Source organism: Temnothorax nylanderi, unplaced genomic scaffold (genome assembly GCF_030848795.1).
Source record: "Temnothorax nylanderi isolate EJ_2023f unplaced genomic scaffold, tnyl_v1.0 TNYL_tig0218_pilon, whole genome shotgun sequence".
Taxonomy (NCBI): Eukaryota; Metazoa; Arthropoda; class Insecta; order Hymenoptera; family Formicidae; genus Temnothorax; species Temnothorax nylanderi.
Genome location: NW_027249280.1, coordinates 264,911 through 290,942, shown reverse-complemented (window position 1 = coordinate 290,942; position 26,032 = coordinate 264,911). Strand labels below are relative to the sequence as shown.

The window sequence follows — 26,032 nt, the reverse complement described above, 5'->3', positions numbered from 1 at the left end:
GCGAAAAGATGAGGCGCTTTTAATCCGAGAACGGACGTTTGAGGTTATTTAAACACCCCAGCGGCGAAAAAATAAAGCTCACATCACACAGTAATTTTTATGTGCACTTTCGTTTTTAAAATTCTTTCAGTTTCTCCTTAATTTTCTCAGAAAATGTTAAGTAAATCTATATACACATATTGTCCTCAAATACTGATAAATTATAAAACAAACAAACAAAAATATGCAATATGTAATTAATACTCTGGGAAAAATAAAGACGGAAATAACCCACTTCGGGGCCCACGATTACGCGTAACTAAAAATCGTAATTAGCTATTCTATCTATTTCAAAGATTTTTAAGTTATACTAGTCAATTCTCTCAATTAGTTCTGTCGATATTCAGTTACGCAAAACTAATTTTCACTTAAGGGGCACTAACCAAAATGTTAATTAGGGTTACGATATCCAAATAATTTGATTATCTAAAATCGTGGGCCCCAAAGTGGGTTATATTTTTCCCAGAGTAACAATGATTTTTAATTGGGGTGCAATACTAGCCTCGGGTGACCGTTTATGCACAAAAAAATGAGGCGTCCGTTCTCAGATTATAAAAACAGAATGTTCCGAAGCGTCAGGAATAACGTGTGTCAGCGATCGATCTAAATTTCTTCTTATTCGCTTTTGTAAATCGAATCCGTATTTGCGGGGCGCGTCTAACATAAGTGCATACGAATCGACTCGACTCGACGAGACGCGCCGCGCCGCGCCGCGCCGGGAGGATCGCATCTCCGATAAAATCTCCGTTACTCCGTTTCGCGCATCTGAGAGCTTTCTCCGGTACGCATTTTTCCGCACACGAGCGCCCGCGGCACGGGGCCATTAGGCCATTTACATAAGCCGGCAGAAACGGCGCGCGGCGCGCTTGCGAATAGGTATCGGACGATAGAAAATTGAATTCTTGGAACCCTTTTTTCCAAGGAGCCTCGCGCCGAGGCGCGAGTGCGACTTGTCTCTTATGCAAATTCGTGCCCGCGCGCAACGACTTGCGCCGCAACGATGTGTCGCTTCGGTGTCGCACGGCCGGGCCATTTGTCGCGCGGTCGCTCCTCTCCTTGAACAAAAGCGCGCTCGCGCGCGCGTCTCCCCCGCGGGAAAGAGTCGACATAATTCAATTAAAAAGCTCGTCTTCACGCGCGCGGACGCTAATACCACCGTCGCCGTCGGTAGGTCCGACCATTTTCCACATCGGCGGTAAATAGGGTTTCCGACGCTTAAAACGCGATTTATGTCCCACCGGGAAATTCGTTAATTATTCCGCGACACTTCAACCCTCTCTTCAATTGCGCGTTCCACCTCGGCGCTCTCGTAATTTCATCAGGTGCTATATATGATACAGAAATCTTGCTGCGCTATATATTATCATTTTTTCGGTAAAGTTCCTTGGAGCTTTAAAGCCCTTCGTCGCTCGAACAATTAAGTCATTTACTTTCAAAGCATTCCACAAGTCCACATTTTTTAAATACGTATTATGTATACTGTGCAGTTTTTTTTAAGTGCATGATTTTTATTACTTCTCAGAAGTGATTTTGAAATTTTTGAATTAACTTCTTAATTCCAATATCTCGTTATATTATATTTTTACCATATTCAGTCTCTTTAACTAAAACAACTTTACTTATATTAACATAAGTTTGTCTGAAATTCTTTAAAACAAAAATTTATCATTTGCTCTTATAATTTTTATCTTCAGTTACTTATGACTTAAAAGTTATTGATTAAAAGTTCATATCGGAATATCCATCAGAATATTCAAAATCTCTTCATTTATTCTTGACACGTAAATAAAAAGAAATAATTATTTCTTTTTATTTACGTGTCAAGAATACTCTTTCAATATTAGTTTTCAACATCCTTCATCTCGGGTAAATATAGGGCGATCGAGATTAGACAAGTGATTAGAAAGCAGCTCAAGACCCCTCCTTCCCTCCTCTTATTCGCGTCCCATTACTGGTGCGGTTCAACGAGAAAAAGAACGGCTATTCCTCTGACAGAGATTAGACGCGTGGGCAACAGCGACAGAGGAGGAAAAGAGAGATCGATTAAAACGGGCCAAAAAGCGAGAATCGCGGTGATGAAGCTGGCAAGAAAAGCAAAGAAAAAGGAACGATGGCGGGAGGGCGGGACGGAGAAAGGATATTTTCTGAAACCGCGAAAAGAGCAGTGCGATGGCCATTGTTTCAATTTCCGCGTCTTTTAGCTGCGGCTTTATAATCTTCATCTTCGTTTTCATTGAACGAGATGTTGCCACATCACAAAAGATCTCCCGCGCTAGAGAGATAGGTTCTTTATTTTTGTGTTCCTCTCTCTCTCTCCAACTCTCCGATCTTTCGCACAACGTCAAAAGATTGATATGCGTTCCATCTGTTTTTGGCAGTAAGTATATCATTTCATCTCTGTACTCTCGCATTCGTGAAATACGATAAAAAGATAATCTTTAAAACAAATGTAATTAATTTTCCAAGTTGAAGCTTGCCATCGAAATCAAGATTTCGCAATTGTGAAACGTTTGATTTATTTTTGTCAATGGCTAGCAAAAGTTGACTGTGACTCTCTTGTTTCAAATCCAAATCGATTTTACTTTTAATACGTTTGGATAGAAATTCTAATGCGATATCTGGAACTTTTTGAGGAAGAGCCAAAATTCTGTCAATTATATCGAAATTTTGAAAATCGAATGCTATAACTTCACAAAAATCATTCTGATAGTTCTAAAAATGTTGAGTTGTAGGATAATTTTAATTTAGGAATTTTAGTTAAAAATTATTATATAACTTTTAACTAAGAAAATTTGCTTAAATACTTCGATAAGTTAAACGGGAGCGCGAAACGTTGCTAAAACGAAAATATGTAGCACAATTATTAAGATGAAGCTTATTAAACCTTACCTATAATTTAACAGTTTAAGTTAGTAATAACATGAAATTTTTAGAATATTTTAAATAAAATTTGATTCAAATAATAATATCAATAAAAGTGTCAAAATCATTTTAAAACTTCTCTTTATTACAATAATAGACACAAAACAATTAAGAAAAGAACACTATGTTTGCAAGAGAGGTTTGTCATACTTTTCCTTACAATTAGTAATTTAGTAACACCGGGTGAAACAATTTCTTTCCAAATAATTCCTTGCATTAATGTCTCGGTATTAACTCGAAGTATGCAACTGGAAGTTACAATAACATTAATACAAAGGCAAACACGTCTCAGATATCTTCGTCTGAAAACCGATAAAATGATAAGCGTGAACTTGAAAATTGTTGTTCTTTATTGCACGCGACTGTATAGCGAGCATCAATGAGATCGCCAGCACGAGGAAGATAAGAGAAATTGTCAGATTACAGACATTAATCGATCAACGGGGTGCAAGGAAGCCGAAACGGGCGACATAAGCTGGGCTCTAATAGAGCAGGAATTGCAGCCACCGTAATTATCAGGACACAGGGATTACGCTACGGCCATAGTGATTTCACTGCCGTTAAACGGGATAATGCCAGCATCTATCGGAGGACGACGACCCATCAGCGGATTAACATTACGTGGATTGTGAAAATGCATCATTGATGTTGCGCGTATAATCGTGGAAATAATTTGTTCCTAACTATCTTGGATCAATTCAAAGCTAACGAGCCATTTAGAAATTGATATTAAATCCTTTTTTCTAAATCTAGGAAAAACAGATTTAAACAATAAGATTGTAATGTATTTCTCATGTTAATAGTTTTTGTTTAAAATTATTATCTATTTTTAAATCTATTTTTGCATAGCAAAAGGATCTTACAACATTTTTATGTTATTTAACTATATTATTTAGCTATACACAGTAAAAAATTTTGTGTCAATGGAAGTCCACTCTCAATTTTGTGTTAAAATAACTCATTCATCGTGTTATTTTTTACATTTTTTACTAAAAAAATGTCGATATAGACATTTTTTTAGTAAAAAATGTAAAAAATAACACGATGAATGAGTTATTTTAACACAAAATTGAGAGTGGACTTCCATTAACACAAAATTTTTTACTGTGTACTATTTAGCTATACTACAGTTTTTTGCGTGTACTTAGCTTGCATTTCTCTTTTATTTTTTTTTAAAAGTTGTTTTAACAATTAACAATTAACAATTAGCATGAGAAAATGCATGATTAATATTGCACATATAACTATGGTAATCATGAATTCCTATAATTATCTTGAATCAATTCCTAAGAAGTCGTTTAATATTAAATCCTTTTTTTTATTTTACATTTTTTATTAATACGTGCAATATTATAATTCGTTTCATCAATATGACACAATTAATTGTGCTTAAAGAATTACGTGATATCGAATCAACAGAAAGTCAATTAAAGATAACGAATACATTCGTAGAATTGTGCTTATTTACTTGGTTATTTAGACGCTTTGTACAAAGTTTAGTTGAAATGCTAATAATAATTCTTTAACTCAATCCCGACATCTAAATAATTAATAAATATCTTTCGTCCAGAAAAGGACAATTTCGCTAAAACTTTTATTAAAGTTAACTTTTGAAAGAGAACATAATGAAATGCACCATGATGGCATCAAGTCTGGAACTCTCGCGGATTTCCGCTTTGCTCTATTTGCTCCGGAGGGAATCAGGAAATGCAGCTTGTGCAACAACTCTATTTCCTCGTCGGATAAATCTCGCGCGGTCTTCCGCTCCCTGGAGCGAGCCTTTCACAAGCATCGCATTAGGAACAAGTTAGGGTTAGAAGGAAGGAAGGAAGGAAGGAAGAGAGAGAGAGAGAGAGAGAGAGAGAGAGAGAGAGAGAGAGAGAGAGAAAGAGAGAGAGAGAAAGATGCCATTCTTCCTAGAGCGCTGCACGATTGAGAAATTTCTCTCGAGAGCGGTGCGCGAAATTGACGATCGCGATCGACTTTATGATAGTTATGGCGGATAACATAAAGTGCGATAACACGATCGTCGGTTATCGCGAACGAAAAAAGAAAAGACGAACGAAAGAAAATACAGAGATACGAAAGGAAACTACTAAACTTCTTCTCTGTATGAGTTACGTTTTATTTATGTATCATGAGATTTTATGTCGCATATATTTTTATTTTGATCTGTTATTAATCACCATAAATTTGGAGAAGTAAAGAACAAGATAATGAACAAGGCTGTTTGAAATAAAAGTTAAATGTCTTTTGAAATTTCTTCGCGCGAGGGATAACCAAAGAATTAAGCATCTCAATGCGAAACGAAAAGGTTCGCAGATCAGAATTCCGATTATTCGACGCGAGGTGTCCCGGCGGACCTGGACATGGTGGACGCGTGCCGGTCCCGAGACCGCGATCTTTGCATACGCGCTGCTCTAGAATCCTAGCGATGCGCGCACGAGTACCGTCCCGCGTCTCCGAAGTTCCGGGATCGAATGTCCGCGGTCTTTGCGAACTCGCGGCGTCCTTTCCCCGCGAACACGACCCACCGGGGAGAAACTATTTCGCTAACGAGAGTCCGCGAGAGCGCTGGGCTCACTCAACGAAGTAATTGGAATTCACGCTGAAGTGTCTCGCGCCGGGAGATACGCGCGCGCGCGCGCGCTGATAACCGCGGCTGATAACCGAAGCGCCAGTAATAACCGCGGTTAACCCTTATTCCGCCGTTACGATTCCTGTACCTCTGTAAATTCTTTCGAATTCTCAATTCTTTAATTCAATTCTTCGACGAACACTTTTTTACTTGGAATTATGCACGCGAGACCTGTTGATTTTATATTTAAGTCAGTTTAGTATGAAAAAGTGTGTTCTTCAGGCAGAATAACGTATGTAGATTTATCCTAACTTATTTTATTGTAAAAAAATGTAAAACTCTGAGGAAATCACATGATTACCTTCGTAGTCACATAACGGCTTGAAAAAGTACCGTACTAGAGAATTTTAGCTTATGTAACGGGGAAATCGCGCGTCCTTCTCAAAAATTTATCTTCTGCTACGCAACATTTCCTATTCCTCTATTCCACAATCTTCCCTCAAGCTCGATTCGTCTTAACCTCGTCGCAGATATTTAATCGCTTCTCTTTTATAAATCCTCATTTTATATTAATAAATCTTTGTAACCAAAATCTCAAAATCGTTCCAAATCCTCAAGTGTCTCTCTTTGAAGCGACAGCGAGAAGAAACAGTTATGTTACGCTACACGACCGGGAAGGATAACGGATATTTATGCATTCGAGCAAAGGTTACATTCGCTCTCCTTGGCACCTAATCGTCTTGTCCCGGCACTCGATTGCCCCATTGGACTACTCGTGCAAGTGCATCGCCGAGTATACCAGAGCTTAATATGCGCTCAATTAGGACGTTTACTATGCATACAGACGCACTTACCGTGTAGGCAATGGTGTTGATGGGCTGCGAGACACGGCCGTGCTTCTTCTCCTGTGTCGAGGAGCCATCTTTACTCTCGTTATCGGAATCTGTGCAGAAGAAAAAGAGAAACAGGTTTGCAGTCGCGTTACTTTCTTGAACACAGTGCGTTGATAAATAAAACATCTCTGATGTAACGTGCACATTTTATCTCGAGTTGTCTAAGATTACTGCGCAGACATCTCTGTATCGCATAAGTATCTTACGATTATATTTACTTTTATTTGTAAAAATGACTTGGCGAGAAGTCGGAATTCAGATTACTCGCGTCTACTTCCAAGTTCTGAAGAGATATTGCACTCACATTTATCCTATTTTTTCCCCCATTAATTCAGAATTTTTAGATAAATCGCTCGATAGAGATTATGTATTGTTAACATTTTATATACAACATTTATTTAAAAAAAAAAAAAAAAACCGTAGAATGTAGATAGCAACAGAATGTTGTAATATAGAAGCAAATTGGCTCCGGCAAGTTGCATACCATCTTGTAGAAAGAAATATATGCCGTTGTCCTAAATATTTGTTTCGATAAGGACAATGTCGAATCTTCGAGTCTCCGTGAGACAAAGTCGATTGTCGACATCGATCTACGTTCTTGAGGAGGGGAAAAAAGTATTCGCGATGAGGTGTTGAACATTCGCGGAGATAAGTAACGGTTAAATTTAATTTCTGCAGTCCGCCTACCCGACTGCATTACTCACTCGCCTCGCCAGTGTGCAGCCAGCTGCACCGTGGCGAGCGTGACTCGGTGATAAACGAAGCAGCAAACACGTGACGGCTCACGCAAAAGTCATTCCGGGGGTTGAACCTGCTTGCGCTGCGAGACAAACGCGGTTAATCACTGTCAATTTAAACATTCGTTCGGTCGCGAACGGAGGGAGCATCTCGCGAGAATCTCACTTCAGACGATATGGACGACCGAGAGGCGACCGAGAGGCGACGAGGCGCAACGTCGTCGTGACATTGCTTTTAGAATCTATCTCACAAAGAAACTGAAATATTTTCTCTTGATTAGGCAGAATAAAAAAAAGTATATTTATTGTATTAAATGTGTTTATTGTAACAACAACGCGATTTCTCTTAATTGAATTATAAATAATCAATACTTTCTAAATGTAATGCTAATACAACCATGTAAAATCAATACTATTAGCGATAAGTCTACGGTAACACATTTTATTTATTATTATAATGAGTAATTGTCTTTGTGAAAATAAAATACAGAAAGCCTTGAGCATTAGACTGACAATGAGTGATATTATTTCGAAAAGTAAATCCGGGTTGTTTTGGTTATTTTACGAATGCGTATATATACGTATGATTGATATAATTACCGGAGCTATTAAAAGCGCCAGTGTCAGATTACTCATACATATCATAATTGAACGACTGCGTTTCCTATTATTTTCCACAACGGCCAGCTCCCCCCCCCCCCCCCCCCCCCCGAGGGGCTAATAGATTTTCTCTATTGTACTCCATGAGCAAACGTGACAGGAATAACGAAGAATCGCGCGACGAGCAATCTGAAAGGTTTGTTTTTCTTCTCCGTGGCCTTCGATAAATGATTCAGACACTTTGCTCAATTTTAACTGGCATTCAATTCACGCCATTGCGCAATAAGCTCGGGATGACTGCGGAAACTGTTATTTTAGCCGGTATACGATGGCGCGCGACGCGTGGACTTGACACTTCTACCAAATTTGCATACTTCATCGCGTCTCGCACACGTCGCAGCTGGTGCACGTGTGAAATTAATTAATATTTATTGAAGCGATCGATCCCCGAAACGGCTTCTCTTGAATGAGTCTCTCCCAGTCTCTCCTAAAGTTTCCACTCCTCAGTCTACGACATACTCTTATTTTTTTAAATTGAAGAAAAAGCTGCCAATCTAAAAGCATTGTTTAACTTGACCCTATTTAAGTCCATCAAATCAATCTTCGACAAATACACGCTATTGTATCTTTTTTTTAGTAATTTTCAATTATGTCTTCATTTTCGACGTATTGAGATCAGTGAATGTAACGAAAATAATTTTCTATAAATATAGAAGTAAAAATATAATATATATCTATTTCTAATATGAATTTGACGATGAAAAAATTTGTAGTGTACGAATGATTCATCCAGTAGCAGCGAGTGATTCACCAAGTAAACAATTTCTCTCGGACTTGCTAACGAAGTGAAAATGAAACGATTCGCGCATTTCAAAAGTTGAAAGAGATTAAAGCAAACATTGTCGAAGGGCTGCTTTCAAAAACACATCAGGCGATGTTTGCCGAAATCGACGAAGCTCTTACTTCGCGCGGACAAGGCAGAGAAACGCGTAACGCACGGACGATATCTCGTACTGATTTAAACGCATTTTTCGCCACGTTTATCGCCACATTGTCCGAGTACTACCTGTACTTGAGGCGCGCTGCGAGCTGTCTGAGAAGAGCTGCGAGTCCCCTTGCGCCACGTAGTACACGACATAGTCGTGAAATTCCTTCTCGTAGATGTGAATGTTGCTCGCCTCGTAATCGGCGTATTCCCACTGCGAGTCCATCATGACCGGCACGTCAAATTCCATCGCCGCCGTCGACACTTCCAAGTCGGAGCATGGTCGCGTTTCCCGACGCTCTTTTCTTTTCGAAATCGCCAGAAAGCGGACACTCCTCGCTGTCTACGCGAGCGCGTTTAATATATTTCGCATCGACTGATCACAACGGTGGAATAATGTACACTGCTGCACTTTCCGTAATTGATAGGTGTCGAGCTGACGGAGTCAGCGCGAAGTATAATTAGATAAATGGAGAGCGCGCACGGGTGTGAATCGGTTTTTTTCTCCGCTATTGTAATCGGAGCTTTTTACGTAATGCATTAGCTAGATAAACTCGCCACTAACGTTATCACGGTATAAATATATCAACGATTATATATATTTATATCAATATTATATCAACATATTATCAACGAAAAAATCAATCTAACAATAAGCTTCAAGATTGGATATAAAGATAAAAAGTATTTGAGCTGTTCCGATAATAGATAAATAAAAAGCTACGTTAAAAATAAGATAAATAGTGGCGTTGTAAGATAAATAGTGGACACTAGTTACAAGTTCGGCGGAGTTTCAGCAAAGTTTTACATTAACGAATGATTCAGGGAGATACAATAGGTATTGACTTCTTCGGCTTCTCCGTTAATTTTATCTACACTCAAACGGGACGCTCGCTCAGCGCTAAGTAGATAGCTCAACTCACAAAAGAAAAGAAAATACAAAAATAAACCGATACAAAAGCTCTCTGAATTGAAATCTACATATGAATGAAGCAATAGTGCACAGCCGTAGCCTCCTCCGTCACTTTCCGCAAACCCTTTCACTGCCCAGCCGTTTTTTTTTATCGGTTAAACTCGGAGGTTCTCAAAACAAACTTTATGTTGAAATAAATATTGTAGTTTTGTAATGCTAATCTTTCTCGAAAAAACCCTGGAAATGTACGCTGGCCTAAATGCTGTTATATAAAAGTTTTATAAAAGAGATATACGAAATGTAAGTTCTCTCTCTCAGTGCGTCGTATGTACCTATATAATGCACCAGAGTCCCAGAAATAAAACTTTGTATCACATACGATACGGAACAGTGAAAGGGTTAATAAATGGCACGACATATACCTTTAACTTACACGTTTACTTACTTTTATCTTTCAAGACTAAGGATTTTAAATACCAGACCGCTCAAAACGCCCCAGAAATATCTCGTCAATTAGCATATATCACAGAAAATTATCGAAGATTAATCTTATTCCTTCCGAGACAAGGTTTCTTGCGGGTTCGAGCTATCAACGTTGCGCTGAGTGGCTCAATTTCTTCACGCGGACGGAAACGCACGCAGCTCTTCGCCGGGACACTTTCTCCCGTCGCGGCACCGGCGGCGCGGTCGACCTTGTCACTGGCAAGTGGCGATACGTAAAAAGTGCTCGCTCCGCGGGGCGAAACCGGCTTACGCCAAAACTTTCTCGCGTGACAGGCCAAACATGCGCGATAAAGCAATTGGCCCACTCGGAATCGCCGACGAAATCTTGACATTCAATTTACGGCTCGGATTTGTCGAGAAATTTTGATCCCTCACACTTTGAGTGTAGATAAAACGTTTTCCTCTTGCCTAATGATTACTTTCTTTCATGTATACATATATAATGATGTATGATTACATCATATATATTAAAAGACATATATTCTTTATATACATATATTTAAAAAATATGTGTGTGTATATATATATATATATATATATATAAAGATCATGCATATTTTTTAATATATATTTCTCACAAATATAATACATAAAAACATATACATGTATAATTACAGTGTAAAAGTGCGACAACTTCGTGATTTGTAACAATTCCGCTTTAAATACGAAGCACGTAAAATAACTTGGCGCGGAGGTCGAATCGTTATCGAGCCGTTCGCGGAAAAATCTGTGGTCGCGAAGTTACGCGAAACCGACAGCGTTCCGCGGCAGAGACGTACTGCGCGCGAGAATCGGCGCTCGGCCCGCGGCGACGACACTTTATCGCGTAAACGCGATAACGGAGACGGCAGACAAGTCCTGGCGTCGGCTCCGGTCGGCTCACCGTGACTCCCGGTACGATTTTCCGACGCGACGTCGCGGTCGCGAGGCAAACGTCATCCGCGCGCGGCTGAAACTGCGCGAGAAGGTGTTCACGATCACGTGAATGATTAGCGCGCGCCGCGCACCCGCGGACGACCTCCGCGGGTGTCACCGATCGGCGATGGAGAGGAACGATCGCGATTCGCGACGCGAATCCGAGTTCCAGCCCGACACCGACATCGCGCGCCGATCGACGCGGACGACGGACACCTCGGGATTTACGTACACAACGACGACCGACTCCGCGCTACTGACCGTCCACCGATCGCCATGATGGGATCCGATCGACGTCACTCTTGGCGGGACTATTTGACTGTCGTTTTCCTTATCCGCGCCCGATAAATCGCGCGGTAATTCATTGCGAGATTAATCTCCGGATTTTCATGGAACGTCGGATGGGATCGGATGAGATCGGTTTCGCGGAATTCTCGCGAGTCGCGATTCACAATTACGAGTAATTATTATTTTGCACCGTTTATTAACGTTGATAATAAATTGTGTAAATGATAAATAATTTTTGAAGATCAGATATGTAGTAGAAATGTGCGAACTATTCGAATACGAATCGATTCGAATCTGAACTATTCGAAAATTTCAAATCTAGGTGGTTCGAACACGAATCATATTATACAATTGTCAATTTTATAAAATCATATTTCTCGCTAATAAGCAAAGCAATACGGTCGTGTTAATAGGGGTATTCGGAGAGTGCATTCAGTATTACAACCGCTCACAGAGCGACTAACAATAAAGTAGTCAAAAAGTTTATTTCTAATTTTTGACATGCCCTGTGACCCTATCAAATTGTAAGTAAAAGTTTACATATATGTAGAAAAATAGTAGGCTATAAGTATTGATAATAAAATAAACTATATATTATTTTATCTTAATTTCTATGTGTGTAATTGGATGTTATTGGATACTACATTAGAGTATTTTAATAATTTATCTATGATTTTTCGTCTAATTGTTCAGTTACGACATTAAATAAAATATATTTTATTAGTTTTATATTTAATATTTAAATATGTTAGTGCTTTAAAAAGAATTTGCATTATATAATCAATATTATTTTTCCACAAAATATTCTTTTATTATCTACATGTTAAAATTCAATCTAAATCTGAACAATTATATTGCTAATTGAAAATTATATTTTAACGATTCGATTCGATTGCATTCGATTCGCTTCGATTCTAATGAATTTTTACCGATTTAATTCGACTGAAATTCGAAAAAGGAAATGAAATTAGATTCGACATCAAAAATCCTTAATTTGCACATCTCTAATATGTAAACTACTAGTATGAAGTGATATAAAGCCAACGATTCTAGTTTTGTTAGTCGATCAAATCATCGCAATATGCTTCTGGTATCATTACATAACGGCCGTAACGATTTTCGTGTCCCGAGGGATCCTTCAGATAACTGGTCTCAAGCGACAGAGATGTTCGATACGTTTGCCAGTCGCGGCATGCAGTATGAATAAATTATATATTAAGCTATGACAACACTATGAATATATGAATAAGAGACAAATGTAATTTCACACTACTCTCAAACGTGACTTCATATTCAAATTAATAATACCCACATTAATAGTAATTTTACGCGAGTTAAAATATCATAAAGGCTACTTTATATCACATATACATATACATATATAATTATTGTTATTATTACACAAACATTATTATATATATTATATATACATATATTATAATATATTAATAATAATTAATTATACATGTTATTTAAATAAATATATATTGTTTTAATATATATAATTATATAATTATAATGTATATATATAGATTTTTAATTTTATACGTATATTTATCTATATGTGTAATATAAATACATATAGTTTTAAAATATGTGGATATGTCAAGCTTGAACTACTTGTGCCATTTTTGCTGTTGATAAAAACGAAATTATATAGTATCACATTTTTTATTCTATTATTGTATCAAAATAGAAACGTGTCATTGGATGGTATCGATTATAGCCATCTCCGGCGGCATTGTTTTCGAAGCGTGCAGCGTCTCAAAACTACCAGAAGCAATCGGATCTTAGATAAGTATGTGCGCATTTTTCACCCAAAACAGGTTCTGCGTTGGAAGAGACGGAGAACGCAGTAACGAATATTTAAACGCGCCGGGGCTAAGTCTAAGGCTAAGGCTAAGGTTATATGTATGTACATAACGTTTAGGATTTATAAATCACGGCAGATGCTTGTGTTAATGCGAATAAGTTTCCGCCGGTTTATTTTCTTGGCCGTCACGCATGCGGCCCTGCCGCTTTCCGAGAAACTTTTAAACCCTCGCTTGATATTCGTGCATGCATGGCATAATCGGGAATGAACGTTTGCACAGCCTGTGCGCAACTAGTGTCGTTACAATGTAAACAGTCGCATGTATGCATAGATGCGACGACGAGGGAACCCCGATAAAAACGTCAATGCAATCGACGAATGCATCGCGCTTGGAATATATCGCTGCTCTCTCTCTCTCTCTCTCCCGATTTTTTTTACGATTTTTATCGCGAAAAATATAATTGTCCCAAAAAATAAAATAAAATAAATACAGCCAACTGTTCGTATTTAATAATAACATTAAAACGTTAACAAAAATTAAATGACCAATGTAACACGAAATTCTCGACAGATTTATTCGAATTGTTATGCAATTGGTTTAATTTAGTTCCAATAAATAAATAACATTTATTTTAATAGTAAAAAATTTATTTTATAAAAAAAATTACTCCCCAGAATTTGTTTGATTAATAGCACGTAGCGAGCAACGACTATAACTTGAAGCGCGCGGACGGCTAGATTGGCGACCGGATTATTTCTCAGACGTGCAATTCCACAGACGGCTGGCGCGGGCATAATGAGATAAATTTCTAACGATAGTTGGAAACAATTGTCCCTTGGTGAACCCTCCGCTCCCATTAGAGCCACACCCGCGTGCATATGCACCGCGGCAAATGAGTCAAATGCTCGGCGCTGCTATCTGGGTTGCTCGCGAAGCGGATTTAATAAACTGCGCGCGAAGCTGTCGAGACAGAATCTAAATTCTCGTGGCAATTTCGCATTCGCGAAATGGAGCGCGGTACGACGCGGTGCGCGGCGCAGCGACGCCAATAGCGATTTGAGTTTCTGCATTCAAGTTCATTTATTGCGCAATAGGCGTGTAAATATAACGTAAAAGCAGTGAAACTCGTAAATACGCGCGCGCTTATTTTGATAAGCGATGAAAGTAAATTAATAATTTCAATAAATAAATAATTTCAACAGTTAAAAATAAATTATAGGCAACACGATAATAATTATGTTCTAATCTGCATAATCCAATCATTTATCTAATGATAAATTATCGCTTTCTTATACGATAACTGTCTAAAGTCACTTGGCGAATACGATAGAGAGATATCTGCTACAACAAACAATCACTAGGCTCGCCTATAAGATTAAAGTAAGGTAAAAGTATCAATGCCGAGACACTTAAGACCTATGTTTGGACACCTTTATCATTTTAGTTTTTAAATAAGTATAACGCGAACTAAAATCAAAGATAAAAATATATTACAAGAAAAATATTTTTATCTTCGAGTCTTTGATTTTAATTCCCGTTATAATTTATTTAAGGGCTAAAATGATAAAAATTTTCAGACACGTCAGGTACGTGTCCAGGCATTTACCTTAAGTTTCGTTCAGTCACACAAAACGTGCATCTAAATTATATCTTCCGCCTGAACTGTCCATTCCTCATTAAGAATCAATGTCGATTAAGACAATGTATACGATTGCTTGTTCGCAATCCTATCGATCTCTCGCGGCCGGACCTGCGTTCCGTTTATCGAAACGCTGCTCCATTAATTATACCACACCACTTTATCCTTAATCCCGCGCGTCAATTAGTCTTCATTACGCTTCTGGCTACGCTGGTATTGGTTAACGCTGGTATCGCGTCGATTCGAAGTATGCGCGAGATAGGGCGATCGATCACACGTGGCACTTGTGCCACTTTGAGAAAGTAAGTCAATGTAACTCGGCCCGTGTAAGGCTGCGCGCGGCTGATTCGTCGAAACAACCCGGGTCCCCGAGACCTTCGTTCAGTATAGATCGCGCCGTCATCATGGTCAGCCAGCCTCTCCAATTCGCCCGCCCATCGTCCCGGCGACGTCATCATCCGGAACTTCCGCGAGTCGCGGATATTCCGCGGATGATCGAGTGCGCGGTGAATCCGCGCGCGACATCGACGGACATCGCATGTTAAATGATCTTCGATAGTGCGCGACGCAGCGGATCAGATCGATCACTATAGAGAAAGGGCATGTGTGTCGTACAATGACGTATCGGTTCGAAAGTAAAAAAGATAAATTGCCGCGGCCGCTTAATATTAAATCCTTAATATCGTCTGAATGTTTTCGGCTAATGTCAAGTTTAAAATGCGTATGAATTATATGCGTAAAGTGTCTAAAAGAAATAATTAATATTTGCGATTTAAAAAAACATGATTAATTTCGACGTTCTTTCTGAAAATGATTGATTAATGACGCTTGCGAATAAACGGGATCCACGACGTGTCGAATATTTACGCAAAATCCGATGCGATGCCGACCGTTTCAATTATTAATAATGCAATAACGTGTACTCACCTTTCGAGAGTTTATCCACAGATTCGAAGCGTCCTTCGACCTTGTTCCGCAGAGCGTCCAAATCGAAGGGTGCCGTAAATCCATGATCCACGCTACGGCTCTTGCTCCTGTAATAGAGTAAACGCAGTCGTTAATTAGCTTTAATCTCGTTTATATCCCGGGCTCGTTGCGCAACAAATTTGATTAAGCAGAGCGAAATCTGCAAAAATAGATCGGAAGAGATAGAATAAAACGAGAGAATGAGTCGCGATGCGGGCACTCCATTCCGTGCGCTCGTTTTCAAAAATTAATTTTAAATTCCCTGCAATTTTCATTCCAAACTACGAAATATCGATTCGATAAACTTGTTTTAAAAAATCGTTTGAAAAAAAGAAATTAGAATAGCTCGAAATGTAAAGTGAAAATGATACCGAGTAACGAAAACAAACGCGCGCGAGAATATCGGGTAATGAAAAGGTATTTCTATTTGCAGTTTACGTCCCTGGAATGGAATCAAGTCGCCAGCAAATTCGGAAATGGGCTCTCTCTCTCTCTCTCTCTCTCGACTCGAGACAGAGAGAGAGAAAGAGAGAGAGAGAGAGCCCATTTGTCCACTTACTCCCGCAGGAAACGTATTGTGGGACGTTACGCGGTTAGACACTAATAGTTTGGCGCGACACTATTTGTAAAACGCTCAGCTCAGAGGAGGCAATCTTGCTTAGCCATAACAAAACGCAATTTCACGATGCAACGAACCGTGCGCCGTGCAGGTTGCCTCCATAAGTCGTGTCGTCCACGGACGCGTGGCCGACAGAGATAAAGCCCAATGAGATTCCTACGAACTGAATAACGCGACATAGTGCAACGCGTCGTAGGGAGGGAAAAAAAAAGAAAGAAACGTGAATGAAAAAGTCGGTGAATGAACTTGCGTTATGTCATAGCAACACGGCTCATTGCTGTAAGCCGCACATTTCTGCCGATTTCCTATATAGGGTTGTTCCAGGTTTTACTTTTCAGAAACGTATAGAATTCTTTAAGAGATACGTATTCGGAAGAGAGACGTACGCGTTATTACGTAAGTTTCTTTTGCGGTCATCTTACGGCTAGACTTACGATAAAAAAAACGATATGTTTGTTCGAAAAACTTAGAATTCTATTTACAAATCTCTATTTGCATTCCTACATGCTTTTCATGTACAATCTTGCGTGCGTTTCTATAAAGGATGCACAATCATACTACATTCTAAACATCAACGACAATAATGAGATCATAACTATTTATAATACTTAATTCTCGCTGTTGAAGTCCGGAGAAAATAGAGAAGTGACGATGACGAGATATGACGATAGAGCGTAGGTGTTTTGCATACCTGAAATAAGACGCTGAGAGATTTTCCGTCGATTTCGAGGTCGTGACGTCCTGGGACATTCGCCTGGACCTGGGATGCAACAAACAATCCAAAACAAGGATGGTAAAAACACATGCAATCTACGTGCGCAGGAGCTTAAAAAAAAACTAAAATCATAATTAAAATGAAAGAATAAAGTCAACTGCAGTACGCTTGGAAAGTAATTTTTACTCGGAAAACTGTTTTCCACGCGCAGAGTACCTACTCAAAGTATTTTAACCTCTCGTGGAACTTTTAATGAGCGACCTTGCGTGCTTGACATTTTAATTCGTAATATATGAACATGCGATTTATCAAGTACAGCGTGTTTTTCACAGTTTTTTTGTTGAAATAGTACAATATTAATTCATCACGTCTGTTTGCAAAACAATTTTTCTTCTTTTAAATCTCACTGAAATACTCAAGATTCGAGAAATTCTCTCGTTATAATAAATAAAAATATAAAATTAAAGCAATAGTATTACTTCTTCCAAAATATTTATTCATAAAAACGTGTCTTCGATTTAAGTATGAAAATCTCATTCCAAGCGTACCGCAGAAACTGTCAATAAATCAAATTAAAAACAAGCGTAGGTGCAAAAAGCAATTCGGCAAGAGCCAGGATGCTCGCAATCAACAATAAAACGTTCAGAAAATCCAATCGAACTAATCATCAGATAACTATTGATCGTAATGCATCATAGCAGTCTATTGGATGCACATGCAGCTGTGTTATTTGTCGCGATCCGTGCTGCGACAAGTGCTATCTGCGCTATACGTGAGCGTGAATCGCGGAAATGCAGTCGCACGTTCGTGCGGCAGCGCCCGCACTCGATTCGGTCAATTTGAGAAGGTAAAACGTCTGCGTGCACTCGCGCGTACACGGGAGGCCGCATCTCTTCCCGCGCTAATTGCATCCGACGTTTTAATTCGATTACATTCGACGTGGCTCAGCAAGTTCGCGCTCGTTACTGCTTCGAAACGGTGTTCCTCGTTTGCCGAAACGTCGGGAAATTCGCTCTCTTCTCGAAACAACGCGTGCGTGTATTTGTTCGCGCAATAATCTAACTTACAGACATATTTTAATTTGTAAATTTTACACGTTATGTCTGGTGGATTTAACTATTTAACGAGAAGAATTCATTCCTCTTTTCGTTGCAGCTTAAGAGAATTATTTGTAAAGAATAATAGTAAGAAATGCAGTACCTATTATACCGGTCAAAAGTGTAGCATCGCTTATGGAAAGGGAAGTCGTTACTTTAATGAAGAAAGACGTACATAAATGTTACAAAATTTTATTTTAGTACTGTTATTTTATGCTTTGATAGAAATACTTTGAAAAAAAAAAACAAAGATTTTAATGATTTAATTGCGTTAAATCATTAAGATAAATAAATGTTATAAAATTTTATCTTAGTACTGTTATTTAATTACGTTGTTTCAAGTTATCATCAACGATAATTATAAGTCAATTAAATCACTAAGATCTTTGTTCTTTTTCTCAAAGTATTCGTATCACAGCATAAAGTAACAGTACTAAAATAAAATTTTATAACATTTATGTACGAATAAAAAGTAACGACTTCTCTCTCCATATTGTGATGCAATACTTTTAACCGGTACTATATATTCTAGCAGTTCTTAATAAAAAATAATTTTGATTATTCTATGTAATACAAATGTATCACAGGCAAGGAGTTGGAAGATAAATTTATTGGGTGAATATAATCAAATTATATACTGCCGATAAATTAAACTTATTAAACGATGAGATTGGATACTTTCAGGCAGTTTTGTTAACTATTCAAGAAAGTTTTCATAGAACTGTGGTCGTCTCTACGCTGTAACATTTAACAACTCGGTAATAACCAGAAGCAATATGAGCCAAAAGGTGCGCACGTATACACTAAACAAAACTAAGAGAAAACGTTTTATGTTTCGAAAGATATAAATTTGGAACTTTGCAGTCGTACACATCGTACATCTGAATATAGAGGCGGGCGGGAAGTAACAATGCACAAAATATATACAGCGCTCTTTCGGATGTGATTCGTTTTAATCGCGCGGCCGTACGGGCTTCGCAATTTGTGCAAAGCTGGATTTTACTGGTGATTAGGCAGCATAAATTACGTTATTGCGTTAAATCATATACAACGGTATGCCAATAATTAATCCGAAACAGTCTGAACGCCGGTGGAATTAATGTTACCGTGCGACATTCCGGATAGGAAATAAAGTGAATTGTCGAACAATATTTAATTAAGTGACCTAACGCGCGCGCTGTTTTCACCGCGCTCGGGCAAATATAAGCGGATATAGGTATAAATAGCTTTGGCACAATTTCGATGGCTCTTGTTTACGCGACCGTTGCTTTCACGCTCCGGCAATACTTCGCCAAAAAACAAATATTTACGTAACACCTCGCGGGGTCGCGAGTTATACGTCCGCGATTTTTCACTGCGCAGGGCTGAAGCTGAAAGACGGCGCTGAGGTATTTACTGAGAACGTATTTCACGATTGCACGTCGAAACATGCATAGCATTATGTTAACTGTGTATTACGTTAATTATGGAAATCGCGGTATGAGTCGAGAGAACCGCGGTAATTAATAAGTCACTGCGCTGCGAGTTCTCGGCCACCGGAGATATAAATAATAAATTCGTAGCCCGAGCCAATCGACCGGACCTTCAACGAAAACATACAACCGCATTCTGAAATATTTACCCGCTGATACACGCAATATCAAGAATTTATTAATCCCTCCGAGCCCGAACCACAAATTCATATATATATATATTCTTCCTAGAGCTGTTTACTTTGTAACCACCGATTTTACCAATCAATCCCTGAAATTCTCTTTAAGCACCGAGACCGCGTATTTGTTCGAATGTATAACATGCCGACGGAATGGTAATAAAGAAATGATGCGATTACCTACTTCAAAGAATTATACAATAAATAAATTGAAATTTCAGTAACGTAATATGTCAATCGAAAAATGTTTCGGTAATACTTCTTTACTTTTCTTATTTCAATTGTTGCAGTAGCGCCTGGAAGTAGGCAACTGCAAACAGCTGCGTGCAATGTGGACGAGAAGTAATTTTTTTTTCGCAGGCGTTTTCCTTATAGTTTCCCGGTTTCGCATGGTTTCATTCACATACTGGTAAACAGTGACGACTTAAGAAACTGATTGACGTAAGACGTGTTATATTTATCGTATGGAAATTAAAAGATATAAAAGAGAATAGCATGCGTATTCTTTGGCTATTAAAAGAGAATAACATTAGAGTGTTGATATTGCATGTTATATTTGCTGTGAGCTTGGTACTAGGTGTTCCCATGCAGTAGATTAAAAAAGTATTTGCACACCCAGTTTTCTTACAATAACTATACGAATTGTAATTATGTTTTATTCCTTCGAATTGTGTCTATAAGTAATTTATTACATACATCAGTAGGTATATGTAATAAGTTACTTATGAATTCGTAATTATGTATTATTCCTTCGAATAAAATTATTGTAAGAAAACTAACTGGGTGTGCAAGTACTTTTTTGATCCACTGTATTTGTCAAACAAAACTGAAAACGAAATTTCAGCAAAATCGAAGCAGATTTATTGCCACGGGATTCGGTATGCTCTTCTTTTCTTACTTAGGAAGAATTCTTTTCAACTTTTTTTTAAATTTTTGATTTTTCTTTTACTATTAAAAGCTTGAAGAATGATAAATATTTTGCAGCAATCTATCTAATTTAGTTATATTCAAGCTTAATACTTATCAGTTACATTTTCTTAACTACTTCATAATTTTAAATATTATATTTTTGTTTTTACATTTTGAATTTTTATAAATAGTTTTCATAGATAAATACTGTTACGTAAATCAAATCAATAATACCAATTATTAACAAAAAACTTAATCCGGGGACGGGTGTCTGCGATGAATTATACCCCAGTATCGAAAAAATGGAGCTCACGACAAAGCAATTTTATAATGTGCTTATTTATTTTTTTATATTTTTTCGGTTTCTTCTTATTTTTTTCCAGAAAACGTTGAATAAATCTATATACATATTGTCCTCAAATACTAATAAATTATAGAACAATCAAAAATATGCAATATGTAATTAATAACAATAACTTTTAATTGGGGTGCAGACACCCGTTCTCGGGTTAATAGTAATAATAAAGAGAATATTTCATAAAGAGAGTTTCGCGGTAAGATTTCCTAATGGAGTGCACATCAAAAACACGCAAATTGCAAAGATTTTGGAAACGATGAAAGTCAAGTCGCCAAGGAAAAAAGAGAACTGATCCATTTCGGCGCATTTCAATCTATCCGGAAAAAGTTTCACCGTGAAATCTTCTAGCGACGATGCAAAGTAAACAGTTGATTTGCGAGCAATTGACGCAGTTAACAGTTAATAATGGACAGTTTCGGATGACCTCCTTATGCTTGAACGCGACTCAAATGGCTCGAGTTACGTCGTTACGTGTCCGTGCGGTAATCCGCCACCACTGGGCGCAGTATAGTAAAACGGACGGTACGTGCACAGACGGCGCGCAATTTCCCCGGCTATCGGTCGCGCCGGTGAGCTGCGTGACCGAGATCACGCGCGTTGACCGGCGCGCACGAGGCGCTTCTTACACACACGATGGAATTGGGATAGCGCGGCACATCGACGAACCATCGAAAGAGAGAAAGGTAGCACGAGCACGCGCGCGTGCGAACGAGCGGCGCGGCGGCGAGCCATTTCGACATTTCCTGCGATAGGTAACCGGGGAATACGCGTGGCCGCCGTATTCCCCGGAGTTGTTACCTGGGCTGCCCTCCCGATTACTCTCGGTCTCTTCCGACAGCATGCGCGTCAACGGGAAACCTTCGCGGCCTTCTATCTTCTAGCCTCCGTGGCGAAATCGCGGGGACGATTCATTGGCAGCGGATGTTAATTGAGCGACGGTAACCGCGATTAAGATTAAACGAACTGCTTAAGCGGAATCGCCGGAATTGTTTCTCAACATCATGACACAACCAGCGATGGGATTAAGTATCTTGCAAGATTCGAATCTGTTGGCGTAGTTTCGAACTCTCTACGATTACTTCGAAAAATAAAAACAGTACTTTCAATTAGACTCGAACCTGGATCCAATATATTCGAATATTTTATGAGTATTTTATTAGAAATTTTACGTTCCTTCGAATCAAAACGTTTGTTATAAAATTAACATTATTTTACATTATTTTTTTATAATAATAAATGTTAGATTATCAACCGTTGAAGTTAAACATAATAAAAATATGATTAAAAATATGGAGTAAAAATTATTTAAAATCTTTACACATTTATAAATTCTTTAAACTAACAATTTCATTTTTAAAGTTCGAGTACTACCTGTAAAAGATTCGATTTATTAGGAAAGAAACTATTTATAAATGCATTTCAAATCCTGAAAATATTTATTCGAAAATTCGAAATTAACTCAGGATCGACTATTTCGCAAATACAATGTATGAACTATTATTTTTCATGAATATCACTCGATTACCTAGAAAATGAATCTTTATCTTTGGATTTGACTTGGATTTTTAAGTATATATTGAACTTTATCCCATCTTTATAAGTTGCAACGTAACCGCTCTTTTCGATGAGAGATGAACATGCTAAGAGAGAGGGAAAAAAACGAAGAAAGAGCGACTTGAAAAGTGATCAGGAATTCGCGTGCATATTGATTGAAAAATATTGTACATATTTTATTTTTCTTTCCAAAATATTTTATCATTCTTTCGAAAAAATACACGCATTTTAAATGCATATTTGTAACATTAGTAATAATTGTATTTAAAACCTAGAACATCGAAAATTGGACTCGCCAAAATTGCACGTTGCAATTTTGGAATCAGAATGCATGAAATAACGCAACTAGTGTGTCTACTCGCCCAGGAGCGCGTAATAAATACACCGCTCTATCGCGGAAGTTTTACGCGCGAATTGACTTTATTCTCCTATTATCATATATTTCACAAAGCTGCCACCCGCCAAATTGGCAAGATGGGGGCATCGTGCCAAAATGATTTCCTTTCGCGGTACGTCGGGCCGCTTAACGTTACGAATCCGGACTTTACGTTCGATCCGAATAAATTCAGTCGTTTTACGCCGACAAAACTTTATTATGCACGTCTGTTCCGCAAATACATTCGCAGGAAATCTTTTATTATTCTAGACGTGCATTATTATTATTATTATTTCCGGAAAACTTGGAAGATTTACGAGCAATAAACAATATTGCATCGTGGACAGTAACTGCCACTGTCCCGATAGACGCAAGCGATAATCACGCTATTATACGGTTATACTGGGTTTTTTTTTTTTATGATACGCAGCACGATATTGGCTTCGTAAAGTTCCTTTGTGACGCGCAAATCGATCGATATCGTTGTCCGTGTTTCATAGCTCATGAAGTAATCGTCGTATTATATTGCGCATCCGCTATCCGCCGTTTCTTCACTGTGTCTGGAATATATTATATTATCGTACCTTTAATTATTATGATTAGCATTAAAACGATCGTTCATGTTTCAATGATAGGATGGAAAATGCTCTCAGTCGCGCGTCCGTGAGGCTCTAAAACCGTCTCCGGCAGGTACGAAGGAAACTCGATAAAACGAGAGAAGAGGATTCCCCCGCGTTCTCCGTTAACGAGCCGGCAAAGCAAACACGGCCGAGCATCGGTGTTTTCATCGGGCAACAACGCCGGAAGAGGTTCTTCCCCCTCGTTGTCCGACTCGTTTAACGATCGTCCCGGAACCGCAAGGATGAAACTCGTTGTCCTCGACGATGGATCGATATCTACGCTAAACTCCGTCACCGGAAGACAAACTTTACGGAGGAAAGAGAGTACGCGGAATGTGTGTGTGTGTGGGTGTGTGTCCGTATCTGTGTCTGTATATCGGTGTGCGGCAATCAGGTTGTTCGGGAACAACGCTGGCCGCCGAGACGGAAACTCTGCTGGCTGTCGGCGTTGTTTTAACGAGGCGGGGCTCCGAGAATTCGCAAAGGATAAACTCGATTTGTGCCGCCTCGTGTGCCACAAACCGCGTTACTTTATGACGTAAACTTAGCCCGTATAATGTAATCGATGTAATGTACCGTATGGCATTGCCGCGGCAAGATCGAAACCCGTCGTGGAAATGCCGTTTGAAATGTCGATCGCTCTGGGAACGAATCTGATTGAGGTAGGTACTACATGGAATATAAATAGAGTATAATATGACTAATATCCAATCGAAGTCGGATAAAAATAAAATGCGATAAAAAATACCACTGAAGAAAATATTAAGTACAATCATTTGAAGATACTTTCTATGAGAACCGAATAGGGAAACACCTAAAAAGACTGAACTATTTTGTGAATATTTAAATTGAAGACAGCGAGATAATGATCAATTTCGTAACGATAATTGTTACGTTTTCAGGATATAATCTAAATACGAAATAAATAATAAAAAAGTTAATCAAAATTCAATGATTTTAAATCTCTTAAAATGAGATTGGTCAGAAAACGATTTAAAGTTATAGAACTTTGATTAATTTTATCCTAGAACACAATGTGTTCATATATTACTCATACACTTTAACAATTGCTTTTGTCTCTACAATTGACGTTCTAATCGTTTTTAATTCATATCTCGGCGCGGGATTTTTTTCTTTTCCCCGTTTGTTGACGAAAATTTTTTTTCCGCGTTTCGAGTCACCTGCAGCCGTGACTCAAAGCAACGTGGAAATTCCATTGTGCGCGGAGCATCAATCGTGCAATGTACTCTTCGCATTATCGTCCCGCAAATTAAGCGGAAATGTCGACGATCGTAAGCGGGAAAAGAGGAAAGACATAAAGAAGAGACGCGACATGGAATTTCGTTCTCACGGAGATTCTAAGAATTTCGTTACATCGAAAATTTAACTTGCTCTTTACATTTTGTTAAAATTACTTTTATGAAAAATGTTTTATAATGTAGACAAATATAAACAAATATATAAATATTTTGAGATACGTCTTGAAAAATATATACAGTGTGTAAAATAAATGTTTAATAAATTATCTTCTTTTTGTTTCTGGAACAAAATCTCGTACGTGCTAAATATAATGGGATATAAATAAATAAACAGAGGAGGCGAATTTTATTCGGATCGCGTATCCTCGGTGCGTTTCTTGATGGAAAGCTAGATGCTTCCGCTTCGAAAAAACAGCGTGAATCGAGGACATCTAGCTTCCGCCTAATTGATACCTGCGTTCAATTAATTCAAAAAGGAACTGGTAAACGAGGTCGAAACAACACTCCTCTGTTAGTATCAAAGGATTGCGAAGGTCGAAAGAAAATATCATTAACGAAGCTGTTTCGTCACTTTTTGGGCTAACAAAACATTTTTCTTGCTAATATGCTTTCATTTTCAGTTATAACACACAATCACGTTTATATATTTCGTAGAAAACGTATCATGATTGAACAATTAGTTAATTACATTATGGTATAAATAAATAAGGTTCACAATTAGGCAGCTAATTAAAATTCTAAAAGGTGATGTAAACTGCAATTACGCGATATCGGTTATCAACCTTACGGCATCAGATTAATTATTGAATAACAGGAATATTGATTAACAATGATATTGATTGTCGGTGAGTTGAGAAAATAATTAGATAATTTCTAATTTAGGCAACATCAAACTTAATTCTCTTATAAATGTCAAAGGCTTGTTAGATCATTGTCTGCCCTTTCGCAGCCATATCGCGGCCGTAATCGAAGGACAACGTAACTTGAAACAAGAGATATACGATATTCGTAACGCGTACGTCGGCCATCGTTGCAGGAATTTAAACGCATTTATCGTTATACAATCGATGCGCTTTATCGA

At 38.3% G+C, this 26,032-nt stretch overlaps 1 protein-coding gene across 10 annotated transcripts in view; it reads right to left on the bottom strand.

Annotated features, from left to right (window-relative positions):
* LOC139779301 (uncharacterized) overlaps positions 1 to 26,032 on the bottom strand; it is a 100,178-nt gene that overhangs the window by 9,770 nt on the left and 64,376 nt on the right. For 9 of the 10 annotated variants that reach the window (XM_071717627.1, XM_071717628.1, XM_071717625.1 and 6 more), the window contains 3 exons: positions 17,104 to 17,172; positions 15,755 to 15,861; positions 6,394 to 6,482 (listed from right to left, as the gene is read on the bottom strand). In XM_071717627.1, the coding sequence (XP_071573728.1) occupies positions 6,394 to 6,482; positions 15,755 to 15,861; positions 17,104 to 17,172 (265 nt within the window). The remainder of the gene's footprint in view (positions 1 to 6,393; positions 6,483 to 15,754; positions 15,862 to 17,103; positions 17,173 to 26,032) is intronic. The other variant, XM_071717624.1, reaches the window with a different exon arrangement.